At 43.9% G+C, this 16,785-nt stretch overlaps 2 protein-coding genes across 7 annotated transcripts; both read right to left on the bottom strand.

The window, feature by feature from the left end:
• Window positions 1-453: 453 nt before the first annotated feature.
• LOC124021505 (lethal(3)malignant brain tumor-like protein 1) lies at window positions 454-10,833 on the bottom strand. 6 transcript variants are annotated; one of them, XM_046336689.1, is made up of 22 exons: window positions 10,792-10,833; window positions 9,749-9,908; window positions 9,350-9,537; window positions 9,117-9,240; window positions 8,782-8,947; window positions 8,388-8,523; window positions 8,151-8,187; window positions 7,948-8,039; window positions 7,421-7,525; window positions 7,070-7,205; window positions 6,775-6,866; window positions 6,515-6,666; window positions 6,316-6,392; window positions 6,116-6,201; window positions 5,792-5,902; window positions 5,170-5,284; window positions 4,924-5,023; window positions 4,590-4,790; window positions 4,417-4,466; window positions 4,081-4,238; window positions 3,922-3,984; window positions 454-1,329 (listed from the first exon to the last, which is right to left on the bottom strand). In XM_046336689.1, exons 2-22 carry the CDS (start codon window positions 9,885-9,887, stop codon window positions 1,195-1,197), a joined length of 2,463 nt encoding a protein of 820 aa, XP_046192645.1. In that variant the 5' UTR covers window positions 9,888-9,908; window positions 10,792-10,833; the 3' UTR covers window positions 454-1,194. The 6 variants fall into 6 exon arrangements, with proteins under 6 accessions (XP_046192645.1, XP_046192649.1, XP_046192644.1 ...); XM_046336693.1 differs by having other exon boundaries at window positions 9,478-9,537; XM_046336688.1 differs by lacking the exon at window positions 10,792-10,833 and adding an exon at window positions 10,676-10,751.
• Window positions 10,834-11,085: 252 nt separating this feature from the next.
• On the bottom strand, window positions 11,086-14,976 carry LOC124031752 (serine/arginine-rich splicing factor 6-like). The gene is made up of 6 exons (XM_046343378.1): window positions 14,757-14,976; window positions 14,036-14,190; window positions 12,664-12,791; window positions 12,316-12,518; window positions 12,135-12,197; window positions 11,086-12,044 (listed from the first exon to the last, which is right to left on the bottom strand). Exons 1-6 carry the CDS (start codon window positions 14,861-14,863, stop codon window positions 11,690-11,692), a joined length of 1,011 nt encoding a protein of 336 aa, XP_046199334.1. The 5' UTR covers window positions 14,864-14,976; the 3' UTR covers window positions 11,086-11,689.
• Window positions 14,977-16,785: the final 1,809 nt, after the last annotated feature.

Genomic DNA, 16,785 nt, shown 5'->3' with positions numbered 1-16,785 from the left:
TATTCTAGAAGTATTGCCACTTTTTTGCCACCCAAAACCCACCTGTACCGTAGATATGACAGCAGATACTGCGTGGTTCTGATTCAAACCGCTCATCACTAGTCCAAACCGTTTGGGCTACAAACTAATATGACCCTTTTTTAAATTTTAAGTCAGTTAAGAACAAATTCTTATTTTCAATGATGGCCTAGGAACAGTGGGTTAACTGCCTGTTCAGAACGACAGATTTTTACCTTATCAGCTCGGGGATTTGAACTTGCAACCTTCCAGTTACTAGCCCAATGCTCTAACCACTAGGCTACCCTGCCGCCATCCATAGGTAAAATGATACCTGCACATTGATACCAATGGTTCATACCTTTCTTTTCACAAGCACAATACGTTTTATAATGATCAAGTATTTTGAATTCAATGTACTTCATCAGCACTAGTCAACTGAAGTCAAAACAAGTAAGAGATTGAACTGGACATTTATTTGTTCATATGGAATGAATGATTTTGACCCAAGAATATCTTGACACAGTTTGCCCACCAGAGAGAAATATAGTTCTAAGAATCCTGAAGCCCTTGTAAACATTCTATTTAAATACAGTGTATAAGCCGACATAAAACATAAAACCGACACAAAACAATAAATCCCCAGATATCTTGATATATCCTTTTTGAAATGTTCCAAACAAAGTTCATATTTTGAAACATTATTTTGACTTTGTCACATAAGATTTGTAAGTGCTTGAGAAACTTGAAACCGTTTCTGGTATTCAAAACGGACCATTTGCTCTATCTAGTGACCAACTATAAGAACAGCAGCATAAAATCACCCTGGATTTCAAATCTGGGGGAAAATAATGGCAATAAAATATCCCCATTTTTATCTAACTAAATCGCACATAAATAATTCCATATATTTTGCATAAATCAAAATAAGTATATCTTTCGACGCTCCTTACACTTTCCGGTAAGAATCCGTCTGATTTGACTCCTGTTATTGCATGAGCAGTGAAGCAACCGTACAGAAAACCTCAATTAGACTGTTTCCCTGTTTTCTTCATCTCTTTCCCCCACTAACCCCCCTCTACTGTTCTCTCTCTCTCTCTGATGGGTACTGAACATCAAACACATAACAGGTAGGATTCTGGATGATTTTGGCACATGATGACTGGTCACTGAATCTCTGGCCGAGTGGGGGCGGGATCACTTGAGGCCATCGTCAGTACTCTTGAACATTAAAATGGCGTTGGAGATTTTGAGGGCGGGACCGAGCTTGATGCTCATGATTTTGACGATGTCCGTCTGTTTCAGTAATAGAAAGGCCTCCCCGTCAATCATCTGAAAAGAAATATACAAGAAGCAGGTATATAAAAAATGTAATCATACAAACGAAAAAAAAAAAACAACATAATACAACTTAAATTGCAAGACCGGCTCTAGCCTTTTGGGGGCCCTAAGCGATATTTGGTTGGGGGCCCCCCCATCACGCACATTTTTTTTGTGTTGTCCCCCCTCTTGATGGAGAGAAAATGTAAAAGTTAATTTCCTGCAATTCTGCCATGGGGCGTAGAGAACATTTTGCAGTTTTAAAGCTAATTTCCTGCAATTCTACACCTTTTATTATGACTTATGCCATATTAATATGATATCTGAGTGAAAATGACTAACAAAATCAATGGCTGCTCCCTGGAGGTCAGGGATCCTGGGAATGAGCCGGTCGATATTCGGCCATGATTATTACCAGTTTAGATAGCTGGCTAGACTAACTACCAATCTAAAAATTGTTAGCTGACATGGCTAATTGAGTGACTGTGAGTGACTGACATAACAAGAGAAAAACTGCTGTTGCACAACCAAACAATGTACCTGGTGTATTCTACTATTCTTACTCTCAATAGTAAATTGGGACCCAGACTGAGTTCCTAAAAAAACAAAACGCTTACCGGTTGTGCCTGGAACCGGCCCTGCTTAAATGACTTAACTTAGTTGTTTTCAATGTGCTCCAGTTTGTTTCAATACTTCAAACTTAAAAGGGTAGTGCAGTCAAAAAAGTAATTTCCTGTGTTTTATACACTGCTCAAAAAAATAAAGGGAACACTTAAACAACACAATGTAACTCCAAGTCAATCACACTTCTGTGAAATCAAACTGTCCACTTAGGAAGCAACACTGATTGACAATAAATTTCACATGCTGTTGTGCAAATGGAATAGACAACAGGTGGAAATTATAGGCAATTAGCAAGACACCCCCTATAAAGGAGTGGTTCTGCAGGTGGTGACCACAGACCACTTCTCAGTTCCTATGCTTCCTGGCTGATGTTTTGGTCACTTGAATGCTGGCGGTGCTTTCACTCTAGTGGTAGCATGAGACGGAATCTACAACCCACACAAGTGGCTCAGGTAGTGCAGCTCATCGAGGATGGCACATCAATGCGAGCTGTGGCAAGAAGGTTTGCTGTGTCTGTCAGCGTAGTGTCCAGAGCATGGAGACTCTACCAGGACACAGGCCAGTACATCAGGAGACATGGAGAAGGCCGTAGGAGGGCAACAACCCAGCAGCGGGACCGCTACCGCCGCCTTTGTGCAAGGAGGAGCAGGAGGAGCACTGTCAGAGCCCTGCAAAATGACCTCCAGCAGGCCACAAATGTGCATGTGTCTGCTCAAATGGTCAGAAACAGACTCCATGAGGGTGGTATGAGGGCCTGACGTCCACAGGTGGGGGTTGTGCTTACAGCCCAACACCGTGCAGGACGTTTGGCATTTGCCAGAGAACAACAAGATTGGCAAATTCGCCACTGGCGCCCTGTGGTCTTCACAGATGAAAGCAGGTTCACACTGAGCACATCTGACAGACGTGATAGAGTCTGGAGACGCCGTGGAGAACGTTCTGCTGCCTGCAACATCCTCCAGCATGACCGGTTTGGCGGTGGGTCAGTCATGGTGTGGGGTGGCATTTCTTTGGGGGGCCGCACAGCCCTCCATGTGCTCGCCAGAGGTAGCCTGACTGCCATTAGATACCGAGATGAGATCCTCAGACCCCTTGTGACACCATATGCTGGTGCGGTTGGCCCTGGGTTCCTCCTAATGCAAGACAATGCTAGACCTCATGTGGCTCGAGTGTGTCAGCAGTTCCTGCAAGAGGAACACATTGATGCTATAGACTGGCCCACCCGTTCCCCAGACCTGAATCCAATTGACCACAGACTGTTCAGGAGTTGGCGGATGCTTTAGTCCAGGTCTGGGAGGAGATCCCTCAGGAGACCATCCGCCACCTCATCAGGAGCATGCCCAGGCGTTGTAGGGAGGTCATACAGACACGTGGAGGCCACACACACTACTGAGCCTCATTTTGATCTCCATGGGTTAATAAATTTGATTTCCATTGATAATTTTTGTGTGATTTTGTTGTCAACACATTCAACTATGTAAAGAAAAAAGTATTTAATAAGAATATTTCATTCATTCATATCTAGGATGTGTTATTTTAGTGTTCCCTTGTTTTTTGAGCAGTTAATATATTTCCACACTATGAGGTTGGAATAATACTTTGAAATTATGAAAATTATGATAAAGCACTTGTTTGGCAGAGTGGGATTTTTGGACCGCCTAGTGACATTACCAGGCGATATAAGTTGATAGACCAATAACAAAGACAGTTTGCCCTCCTCTCTGCCAATAACAGCTAGTTTTCTGGTTACACATCCATCCCATTAGGCTCCTCCAATTAGGCCCCTCTGACAGTCCTAGAAAAATTATTGCTTGAGAAATGGTATTTGTCTAAGAAGCTATTTTGGTTTCTTTTTGACCATTTTAATTGAAAACAAGCACAAGTAAGGTACTTATAATTCTTATCCAGATAGGATTTGATAGAGATAAAAAAAAACAGCTGCATTGGACTTTTAACCTATCAATTAACATTGCAACTCACTTCCTCTTTGAAGACACAGGCTTGCTCTTCACAACCGGTCAGATTCTGGACAAATCCAAAGACCTGTTGCACAGAACACGAAGAAGAGTGACTGATAGTACTCTGCTTCACCTTATGTCGCAGCCAACCATAAATAGGGCTGAGTAGTATAGCTCTCACCTCCTCCACAGTCCACGCTGCCACCTGTGTAGCGCTGATGCCCTGGACGCCAGGCAGCAGTTTGCAGTGTTGCTCCCAGCACAGAGACAGGGTTCGGTCCGGGTGGGCTGACAAAGCAGACATGAACAGAGATGGGCACATACCCTCTGTGGCCATCGCTGCAACACAGGAAAACGCACGCACATATTAATGCATGTACACATATGGTACCTACACAAACACACAGAATACTGTATGGATGCAGTAAACTCGTAGCTGCCATAGAGAATCAGAATGCGGCCATAGACATAAATAGATATCTGTACTGTTTACCAAGCTTAAAGCTGTGAGACTCACTCTGGTATGTTCTCTGCTGGATTTTTCTGTACTTAGGGGGACGGCCAATCCTGACAATAGAGAACGAGAGACACTGGTGAGACGGGGAGCTACAGCGGCAGATCAATACACCACTATGACTCCTGAGTCTGACGTCATACAACAGCCTTAGCCACTGTTGACATGAGGCTTACCTGCCATGGTACCGGGACTTTTTGGTCCTTTGGCCAAAGACTAAGATGCTCCGCTTTGCCCCGCTCCCCTCTGTATCTGATAGGTCGGTCTTGAGTCTGCCCTGGTTTCGCTCAGCCAGTGGGCAGCCTGACAGACAGTGATGTGCGGTGAACCGCCCAGTCACATGACCCGAGCCATCACATCCGGGTGTCGGACACTTCCTGTTTCAAACAGTAGAGTTGACTCCATTATAACATCAATATAACATAATCATAGCATTGGTATGGAACACATATCCACTTCCATTTATTGCTTCATAGGCGATTCAAATACCTATTTCTGGGGGTTACTGACCTGTGATGGAAGCTGTACTTGGTGGATCTGGAGTGGCTGATTCCTTTGCAAGGCATGGAGGAGAAACTGGGCTGGCCTGTGGTTGCAGGTTTCCTGGGGCCTTATAAAAAAAACACACACACGCACCCAAGCACAAGCACACATGCACACAAGCCAAACAGAACATGTAAGCACTCAAATCAGGGTGAAGTAGAGTCAGTGAAGTATGGTATCTGTTACCAAGGTGTTGGGTTTTGTTTGACTCACCGGGGGGCACTTTTAGCGGGTGACCCGTACTCTCACACCAGCCGACCGGGTGGATGTCAGGGTGGTCCGAGTCCATCCAATCATCATACATATGACTCCAGCCATCAAAATGGACCTGTGGGAGTATGGTATATTTAGGCAATAAGGCACGAGGGGGTGAGGTATATGACCAATATACCATGGCTAAGGGCTGTTCTTAGGCAAGACGCAAAGCGGAGTGCCTGGACACAGCCCTTAGCCGTGGTATATTGGCCATATACCACAAACCCCAGAGGTGCCTTATTTACATTTACATTTAAGTCATTTAGCAGACGCTCCTATCCAGAGCGACTTACAAATTGGTGCATTCACCTTATGAAATCCAGTGGAACAGTCACTTTACAATAGTGCATCTAAATCTTAAAGGGGGGGGGTGAGAAGGATTACTTATCCTATCCTAGGTAATTAGAGCAGGAAAAACAAATGTTTTGTCATACCCGTGGTATACGGTCTGATATACCACGGCTGACAGCCAATCAGCATTCAGGGTTCAAACCACCCAGTTTATAATATGGCATAGTTATGGGAGTGTGGTAGTGGTACTGGCACATACAACCCTGAGACATGCACACTGCTGGTTGACCTTAATGCGGTGTGTGTCGACCTCCTCCACTGTGGCCACCCGAATCAGGCCGGGGCTCCTTTTGTCTACTGCCTCCAGCTTCATCTGAGCCTGGAAGCCATGAGCAGGACGCTGCGGAGGGGAGGGTCACATTGTCATCGCACAACGGCACTTAACACCTGACCTCAAATCAGTCCCTATGGTTAATCTCAAAACAGTCATTATGTTCACAACTCCACTTTAGCCCACCACAAAAGGATTCAAGTCAATCGTATTCATCAATGTCTAAAATGACAGCAGTGTATGGTGGTTTTCATTGCAACAAATCCTCAGTGATGTACTCACTACTTTAAAGGCCTCAGCAGACACCGCGGTAGAGCCAGTCTCATCCAGGTACCTTGGCCAGGAGAACCTGCCCGGGTCTGGGTAACCTGGCAGGACAGACATGGCACATGGGATCCAGTTCAAAGGTGTGTGTGAAATGCCACCGTATTCCCTATCGTTTACTTAGAACTATATTCATTTCTTACAACTTTGTCAGTCACCTTGAGGTGGTGTGAGGGGGAGGCTCCTCTCTTGGCACCAGCCAATAGGATGGATGTATGGACTGCTGGTGTCACACCTGTATGGGGATTCAACATCGACTAATCAGATTAGAATTTAAGTCATGGCCAAACGGCTACTAAAACAGCACAGTTGATGATTTAGAGAAGTCGTGAAAAAAAACATGAAAAATGGCCTCACCAGTAGTCATACGTGTCATCCCAGTTATCAAAGTGAACCAGAAAGCGGTCGTCCACCACGTCGGTCACGGTCGCCACGCAGATGAGAGAGGGGTTCATGCGATCAACAGCCTCCAGCTTCATGCCAACCTCGAAATCACCCTCCGTATCAGTCTGACCAGTGGGCCACCAACACAAACACACCAAATTAGCTGCTTACAGTTCATTACTTCAGGTAGATGCAGGCCACTGATTGAGGATAAGAGTCGTGCTTAGACTTACTCTTCCAGGGCTGGCAAACACCTCTTTGGGGGCAACTTGGGCTTTACTCATCCTCAGGTAGCTGGCCCAGGAGAACTCCTCCTCTTTGCAGCCTGTGGCACACACAGACACAAACATGTGACATGGACATGTCCCTGGACCACTACTCTAATAAGGGAAATCTCATGAATGACTTTATGACTCAGATCCTTAGGTGCTTGGGCAAATGATCTGCGCCATAATCAAAATGTGAAAAGGAAACTAATTGAGTCCAAATTGCAACCCAACCACAAACCAAAGCCTAGTATACTCTGACCTTTGGGGGTGTACAGCTTGTGTCCAGTGCCCTCACACCATCCCGCAGGGTGGATGTCGGGGCAATTGGCATTTACCCAGAAGTCATGACAGTCTGAGTAGCCGTCAAAATGGAGACGCAGCCTGTAGCCACAAATCTACAAACAGGACAAGACAGACAGAAGTCAAACCGTGTCTCCCCAAATCTCTCTCTCCGTGTCTTTCCCTCAGTTATGTGGATCCGTCTCTCTAATCAGTGTGTACAGTCAGGGTGTATAGTGTGTATGAAACAAAACAGTCAGGACAGGGAGAGAGGTAGAAGCAAACCTCAAAGAGCATGCGACTGTAGGTTGAGCAGCGCTGCACACAGTACCTCAGCCACAGTCAGAACAAAGTACATGGAGGGGTGCTGCGGGTCGATGCCCTCTAACTTCATGCCCTGGCGGAAGCTGCTTTTGCACTGTGGGACCCGCTGAGACTGAAAATACAGGGGGTTATAGTGAGAAAAGCCATAGACACATTCATGCACGCACACTCACAATTGAATTTGCAAAGACTTCACTTTTGTTCTCTAATTTACTAGGGCTGTGACAATACCAGTATCGCAATTGTTTTTCCGTGGAAAAAATGAAAACACAAAGCAGACCAAACTCTTTGGCCCTTTATAAACCTGCAGTATGTAAAATATTGTGTGCTATAGACTGGAAAATAAATAAATGTGACTCTGGATGGCAACATAACGATGTTTGTTTCCAACATTAGCGCTATTTTCCTAAAGAATTTAAGTCCGCTTTGTGTTTTGTTTCCTTGCTACGATACTAACGAGTGTCGCGATGCGATACTGGTATTGTCCCGGCCCTATCATTTAGTACGTATCGAAAGTTAGTAAAAAAAAAACACCTTTTGAAAGAGTTTGGCTGGAGCTGCCACTGATTTGGTCTCCTCCAGATAATGTCCCCACGTCCACAGCTCCATCTTAACTTCACCAGTGCCTGTTGTACACAGACAGAAAACACAACACAATGCATATTGGAAATCTGATACGACAGAAACGTGACTTGAGTATATGGTTCAAATGGGTTTACATTTTTGCTGATTCTCACCCGCTCTGTTGTGTCCGCTTTCTGTCTTCAAATAATCCTAGAACCACGAATACAACACATGGATTTACTGCAACAAAGAGATAGTACCTAGAGCATGAATAGTATTGAACAAAATAATTGATTGATGCATATGGCCATCACATGCACGTGAGGTCATTTACTTATTACAACAACAAAAAATACTACTAAATTGTGAATGCTTTATGTGGGATAGAGTGACACTTGAGCCTTTCCCACCATGCCATCCAGCTCAGACTCTTCCTCCGATGGACTCAGGTAGTCCTTCCTCTTCCTCTTCTTCATGGGTTTCAGCAGCTCAGGGTCCAGAGACGCTACCCTGCCCCCGGGAATCTTCTCGGCACCTCCCACCCTACTAAGGAACAGATAAGAGAACAGTTGAGTCCGCTACACAAAGCTTCGCCTTAGGCTACCTATGACCTACTTTACATCTTCTGCATGGTGGTTAATATCTTGTAGGCTGTTTGTTTTGTGTCTGACCATCCACTGTATGCGTATGATACATCCTTGATTTTCATTTAGCATAAAAGGCTACGATAAAATGCTTTTTATGGTAAAAATATGTTTTCATACATGAATTTGATGTGGATAGGCTTCACGCTTCAGTACTTACTTGTCAGTTATGGGTTCCCTGCGTAGTTGCTCCGGGTAGGTTCTCTGTGCCACTGGATAACAGCTCTCCTGTTGGCCTGTCCCTCCCTGGGTCTTAGGCACAGTCTTGATGGGCCTCTCCTGATCCACAGCCACACCACCCACAGTGCTGAGAGGACGCGCCACATCTACAATGGAGGCATTATGTCAGGTTAGGATTAGGAAAGGACTGCATACAGGGTTGCAAATTGTTTTTGAGGATATGTTTGAGCATGCTAGTTCATTTCCATTACAATTTAGTTTAGAGACTGTTAAGCTGCAGACAACACACAGTATGACTGATTTTCAGTAGCCTACCTGTTTTGTTAATTGGCCTGTTTTCAGAGTCAGGTATTTTTCCAGACACCACTACTATTGGTTCAGTGCTGGTGATATTCCCTTGGCTGATCATCTCCAGTGTTCCACAGTCACTCACACAGAACTGAAAAAGAAACATATTTCAACAACTTGCCCACATGGTACGTCTTTACTCCAACAATGCTTACTATTAGAGAACCCTATGCTTCTAATAAAATACGATGGTCGTTCACCTTTAGGTTGCTGCTGGGTAAGATGGCTATCCCTTCTTTCCATTCCAGCACATGGACGATACTACAGGTCCCCCCAACCTGGGGGGCTAGAGTGGGGGTCTCCACCTGTCCAGCTATGGCTCCATTACCTGTTTCAGCAACACCCAGAGAGACCTCCACCTTCTGGGTACTAGGAGCAGGAGCTGGGGCTTGGGAGAGAAGAGGCAGGCTTCTGAGTGAATGTGAAGATATGAAGTAGCTACGTGAGACTAGTAGGAGGGTAGTATGTTCCCCTTCTGGGTTGTCAACATTTAGAACTTTGTGCAGCATATCTGAGTTGAAAAATGTTCAAGGTGTAATTCATAACAGTACCCTATTGAGTGTCATAGTTCCAGAAGTGTCATTGTGGCCAAATCTCACCTGGCAGGATGAGTGCTGTGGTGGTCTGTGGGCGTGTCTTCTTCGACAGGCTGTCATTGGAGAGGGAATCACTGGAGTCAGTCAGGGGAGTAGGATCTGCTTTTTTGGCTGAAAAATCCAGCTCAACTTTGGCACTCATCGCAGACCTTACTTACTGCCTCTGAAAATAGATCATAACAATTTCACATATCTCTTAGGATTATCGTGACAGGGTGAGGTAACAATGGAATTCAGTGGAAAAGGGCCTGAATGTCAGAAGGGTTACGGGCTTCACATGTATTCCCCACATTATCCATCCCCTGCACCCACAGTATTATGTTCTGATACTATTAAACATCAGAATATAGGGGACAATTCCCTATATGCTGCCATTTTTCAAATTTTAAGAATAAAAAATGTGTGGGGCATTTTTAAGAAACCTTACCAATTTTATGAATCACTTTTAGTATCACTTCACAGCATTGGAGATAAAAGTACATTCGGATTAAGGTTTATTTTAAAACAAATTGTTTTTAGGACATTTCTGTCGATGCTTTTTTACAACGCTGCTCTTAGAATAGCAAGGGAAAGTAGACAAAGCAAAATCGATATATTAATTTACCAAAAACACAGCAATTCCGCTGTAAAATGGCGGAAGATCATAAATCCTTGAAGCAATGAGAAAAAAAAACAGAAACTCAGAATTTGTGAAAATGTACAAAGCAACCAATCCTGGCAAAATGTCTAATTAACGGCATCGCTTCATGACATGCAGCGACAACAATGCAATCCCGTTTATGTTGCGGACCGTTAGCCCGTTATAGGTTTGCTGAGAACTATCAAATATGACAGAATATATTGAATAAAATTTGCGATAAGAAATAGCTTTATGGCTAATTATATGCATGCTGGATACCAACCACAATAAAATTACAATTGACATCTTACCATCTGCAAGTTATAACTTCCAAGATTCTGGAGCGCCCTATTGCATGCATGTCAAAGCATTATAAATGTTTATCAGATGATCAATTTGAAAAATGAAATGACTCAATTTCGCTTACCAGAGGTTTCTCTTGCGGATCAGAATTGTACGCATGCGCAGACCCATGTTCATTTAATCATAAGAATGTATAGTGCCAACTCAATGACAGCACCAAAAATGTTTCGGCAATTACTCGTCACAATCCCCCCCCCGCCACCGCTTTTCACATTAATACAATTTAGTATATGAACACTGTACACCATTTCACCGTAAGGAAGAATCCATTTTCATATAGAACTATTACTGTAGTTTAGGCCCTAATACAGTAAAAGCAGCATTTTGTGTCATGGCAGCAATATAAATCACAACCCAGCAATTTTCATAACTTTTATTAAATGTACAATAAAAAAAATGGACATGGTTACAAGTAATCAGACCGGCTTCTCATGTGGGAGGCTGGAATCTGTACCACGATCCCTGGTTAAATCTCAATGCCAAAAAAGTGTACCTCCACAAGATGTACAGCACATACATTGTGGGGTGTCAAAAACAAACCTTGAGCTCAATAGGTGAAATGACTCAAAATCATGGAAAATAAGGTAAAACACAACCAATGTAAGCAAAAGCAGACCGGAGGGAGGAATACAAATAACAATTAAGGAAATTAAAGTCCTGACTTGTTTTAAATGCAAAGCCATTCAGACAAGCTCCTCCATGTACAAAACATAGCAGCTATAATCTATGATGTGCCACCCCCCCCCCACACACACATTGACTAAATCATTCTCAAGCCATGTATAATACAACGTCAAGATCATGGTTTAGATTTCTAAGTGCCAAAGATAGCACTGATTAACTGAGCAAGCCTTGATTAACCTGGTGCTGCGCTAGATCTGCTAAATCAAATAGAAGTTGCTCCTATACATCCAGATTGCTCTAATGGGGAGCATGTGGATGAAACAAACTGGGCATTGCCTCTAATCTCGGGAAGCTGATCTAGACCTGGAGCGAGATGGGGAGCGGGAGACAGGACGCTTGTCTGGAGACTTGGAGTGGCGGTCAGCTGCTGGGGACGGGGAGCGAGAGGACGGCTCCTCCTTCCCATTCCCCATGGGGGACGCCGAGCGGCTACGTGACTTCTTGCTGGTCAACTTCTCCTTTGAGGGGCTGCTGGAATCCCGCTCGGATTTCACCTTGGAACGGCTCTTGGAACGGGACTTGCTTTTGTCGGAGCGGGATCTGGATTTGTGGGTGCGAGAGCGGGAACGAGACTTGCAGGAACGGGACTTCCTTCCGGATCTAGAGCGACGTCTCTTGCTGCGAGAATGGGATCTACAGGGGGTGGACAATGGTTTACAATCGTTGTTGCACTAATATTGACCAATCTAAACTGTCACTTTGTAGACAGGTGAGCATTCTTACCGGGACCTGGAGTTACTCCTGGAGCGGCTGCTCCTGCTACGAGAGCGACGTCTGCTGCGAGACCTGCAGAAGGGAACAAGAATACAAATGTCACTCATCCCTTTAAAGTGACTAATGGAAAGCAGCAGGTTGGATGAGAAATTAAACTACTCATAAAGAGCAGGGCGGTGTAGAGCCTCACCTGGAGCGGCTGCCAGAGTAGGAGCGGCGGCGGCGAGACTTTTCCTCCACCAGGCGGATCTTCCTCCCGTTGATGTCTGTGCCGTCCAGCTTGTCCAGGGCCCTCCTCATGTCCGAACGTGAGCCGAACTCGATGACACCCTCGTTGGTACGCTCCTTGTGGGCGTCAGCGTACGTGACCTCTCCAGCCTGGCGCATGAAATCCTGTAGAGGCCAATGCAGAGTAGAGTCACCCCGCAGAATATTTCCCACATTTTTCAGAAACAAATGGCCTGCCATGGATAGCAACTGGCAGCATCTTTAGTGCCTGCCCTTCACCTACAAATATAAAACTGTCTCAACAACTCACCTTCAGATCCTGCCAGCTGCAGCGGCTGGACAGATTCTCAACGATCAGCCGGTACTCGGTACGGACAGGTGGCCCGTACTTATCCCTGCCAGTGCGGCTTCTGCTGCTGCTGCTGTAACCACTACTACCTTTAAAATGACAGGTTATACAAAGAGTCAGCAAAACAGAGTGGCATATAGGCATTTCACTCAGTGGATCAGACCATAAACAGAGAATGCAGCTACCAGGATAAATGGTGTGGTAATGTTTAACCTAGGTCCTGTAAGATGTCCATCTGGACCCATTCAAGACAAACCTCTTAATAAATGACTGAGGTCTTAAAACCGTGGCATTTGTTGTCTTAGTGGATGTCAGTTTATATTCTCCTCATTGTACCGCCTCTGAAGTAGTTCACTGCTGTTGCAAAGACCACCACTGCATCTGTTACCAGCAACATACAGCCAGTCTGACAAATGTTTAATAAGTGCAATTCTTTAGCCGTACAAACAAATCGACATTGATGTTCTTCTTCTTACAAACCCTTGAATCCTGAAAGACAAATAGAGGCTCCCACAAAGTCACTGTCAAAAATGGTATCACATTTAGTGAGTGCCAACTGACATAACGCTACATAAGTTTTGCCCATGACTTTGCCTAACCGGTTGTCAAACTGGGGGCAATTCAGCTGGTTTGCCCACTTACAGCGAGCGGTAACATGTTTTTGACTTAGCCGCCCCACTTATTCTTTCAACATAGAAACCAATGGGAATCCTCACCATCACCCCTGGTCTATTGGCAAAAGGATGCTGTCATCATGGCTTCCGGTTAGGTCAGCCAAGGGTCAAGGGGCATAGGTCACACACACATTGTAAGGTGAAAGCCAAGGCCAAACGGGACAGGCAGTCTCATCTTAGCCAGTCATCTTAGCCTCTATGGACTCGGCCTCAGCCTCAGCCCGCAGCTGGACTCTTTCAAATTGAAACATCAAGGACTTTGTTAATGCTGAAATCAAACGTAAAATACAATTCACATGTAATAGTATTTAATGATACAGCTAGGCTACATGGTGACAAAGCCATGACTTCATATTAGCTAAATACAGTTGTTTATGTGTTTACAATTCCACCAGGAAAGAAAACACTAGAAACATGGTTTCATTACAGCTAAACAGTAGTTGTCTGCGCCAAGTTGGGTCAAACTTGGACCATACTCAATGGTGACACTTATACTAACATGAAATACTTTATTACGGCAATGGTGAAACCATTGAGTATTGGCGAGCTAGGTCAAACTCCACTTTAGGATCACAGGTCTGCGTGTATACGGTCCACATTCACAATTCCTTGATCCACTGGGAAAGGGCAGAGGGAACATCGAAATAGATTGTACTTACTGCGACCACCCCCGCCACCACTATATCCATCTCGGTCGCGCCGCGGTCCTCTTGCATGTTCCACGGTCACACGCTCCCCGCACAACTCCTTGCCATTCAGTTCATACACAGCGTCATCCGCATCGCGATTGTCCTCAAACTCTACAAATCCATATCTAAAATATATATGTTTTAAAGTTAGGCTCGTCTTCGGGTAGCAATGACTACAAAACTAATGAGTATGAAGACTGATACTAATTTCAGACAGAAGATGTGGTATGTTTTAACGTTATTTTGACGAGTATGGATAAAAACTTCACCCCCCCAAAAAATCCATTAGTGGGCTCATTGCCTGTGCATGAAAGGGGTTAAGGCAACAAGCTAATTGGTTAACGTTTGGGTAGCTAACAGTTACATGGCGCACAAAAAAAAACGGTTTGAAGTGAAGCCAAACAAGCAGCCATTTTGAACACGCTAACGTTAGCTAGCTAACTAGGCAAGTTATTTACAAAAACATTAAACGCTTTAGTAAAGACAATGTGAATCTAATAACCACTGTTACCTAGTTGCTATTACATGCACGAATAGCAACACAATTGAAAGTCAAATGTGACTGTAGCTAGTTATTTCCCGTATATGCTTTGGGAGAGCTAGCTAACCGAAATCAAGTAGTTATGAAGCTAACGTTCGCTAGCTAACAACGGTGTTGTTCAACTGACTCATATACTCAGCTTGAACTTACCCATTTTTCAGATCAATTTCCATAAGCTTTCCGTAGCCATTGAAAAACCGCTGAAGGTCTTTTTCTCGAGCATGATAACTTAGTTTTCCAACATAGACGCGAGGCATGACTATTGATACTCGGATGGCTTCTCCAACTGATAACAAAATGCCGTTAACAAAAGAGAAGTCGCTGAGTTCGGTAGTTTTATGTAGACCGTGACGTGAAGAACCATCGTCGCGAGAATACATGAATTCACACTCCAGAGTCTTTGTCATATGCCGCGTTCATATACTAGTCCGAACTAGGAAACTCGGAAATGTCCAAAATAAAAAATATAAACTCGGAAATGTCCGAGTTGCCGATTCGTTGAACGCGGCATATGTATAACTATAACAATAACGTCCAAGCGTTTATTAAAATTGGATAATCTTTGGATGCCGACAGCAAACTGTAGCCAAACCTATTCATGCTCTTTTCCCGTGATCCATTAAACACATTTGGTGTGTCATCACAGCGGTCTGACTTGTGGAACAAATTTAAACTTGAGTCTTTTTTCAATGTTGATTTGAATATCATTGAGGAAACAGTGTCACATTTTTTCTCCCGCATACATCCTTTCTGAATTTTAAAGTAATCCTCGAAATAATCATCCAGTTTTTTCAAAGTATCTAATCTGATAACAATATTTTTTTGCTGGTAACATATATGTACATGGTATACTGGGCTCCTGTAACTAAACAAAAGATATTCATTATTGTTGAACATGTTGCATTTTTACCCTGTTTTACCCGTTTCGATTTCTATTAAAGGGATTTCTATTAAAGGGTCGCGCATTTGGCATCAATGTGTGCAAGTCCCAGTATCTAAATTATCCTTGTCCACAGTAGGCTACTAGAATACAGAACTAAACTACTCTGTAGGATAGACTGAAAAATACTCTTACCATAGCCGCATAGTGCGGATCCCAGCTTATGGAATAAAAGTGGGGCTTTTATTGCTCAATCTAATTCATAACTGATCATTTATCCATATGCCTAATGGACACATGCTCAAACTCGCACACTCTTGAGACTTAAAGGGGCAAACTGTAGTTGCTACATCCGTTTTTGGACTTATAAATTACATGTATAGACAGTGGCAAGAAGAAGTATGTGAACCCTTTAGAATTACCTGGATTTCTGCATACATTGGTCATCAATTTTTGATCTCGTCTTCGTCACGACAATAAACAAACACAGTCTGCTTAATCTAATAACACCCAAACAATTATAGTGTATGTCTTTATTGAACACACCCTATAAACATTCACAGTGCAGTTTGGAAAAAGTATGTGAACACTTGGCTTTAATAATTGATATACCCGCTGTAGTGAGGTGCGTACTGGCGGCAGAGAAGTCAGGCGCAGGAGAGCGAAAACTGATTTACAACGGTGTCGTTTAATATCCATAAACCACCGTCAACAGAACAATACAATAAATGTGTCAAACAAAACCCGGAAAAATACCAGCATACCTTGCATAAGCACTACAAGAAAACAATTACCTACAAGGACATGGGGGTGAACAGAGGGTTAAATACACATGTAATTGATGGAATTGTAACCAGGTGTGATGGAAGAACAAGACAAAACCAATGGAAAATGAAAAGTGGATCAGTGATGGCGGTGACTTCGACTGCTGCCCAAACAAATAGAGTGACCAACTTCAGCGGAGGTCGTGACACTCGCCCTCCTTTGGCAGCAATAACCTCAACCAAGGTTTTCTGTAGTTGCGGATCAGACCTGCACAACGGTCAGGAGGAATTTTGGACCATTCATCTTTACAAAACTGTTTCAGTTCAGCAATATTCTTGGGATGTCTGGTGTGAACCTCTCTTGAGGTCATGCCACAGCATCTCAATTGGCTTGAGGTCAGGACTCTGACTGGGCCACTCCAGAAGGTGTATTTTCTTCTGTTGAAGCCATTCTGTTGTTGATTTACGTTGGTGTTTTGGATCGTTGTCCTGTTGCGTCACCCAACTTCTGTTGAGCTTCAATACATAAACCGCC

The sequence above is a fragment of the Oncorhynchus gorbuscha genome, linkage group LG03, assembly GCF_021184085.1.
Source record: "Oncorhynchus gorbuscha isolate QuinsamMale2020 ecotype Even-year linkage group LG03, OgorEven_v1.0, whole genome shotgun sequence".
Lineage (NCBI taxonomy): Eukaryota > Metazoa > Chordata > Actinopteri > Salmoniformes > Salmonidae > Oncorhynchus > Oncorhynchus gorbuscha.
Note: the sequence above shows the minus strand (reverse complement) of the source record. Positions and strands in the feature narration are given on the sequence as shown.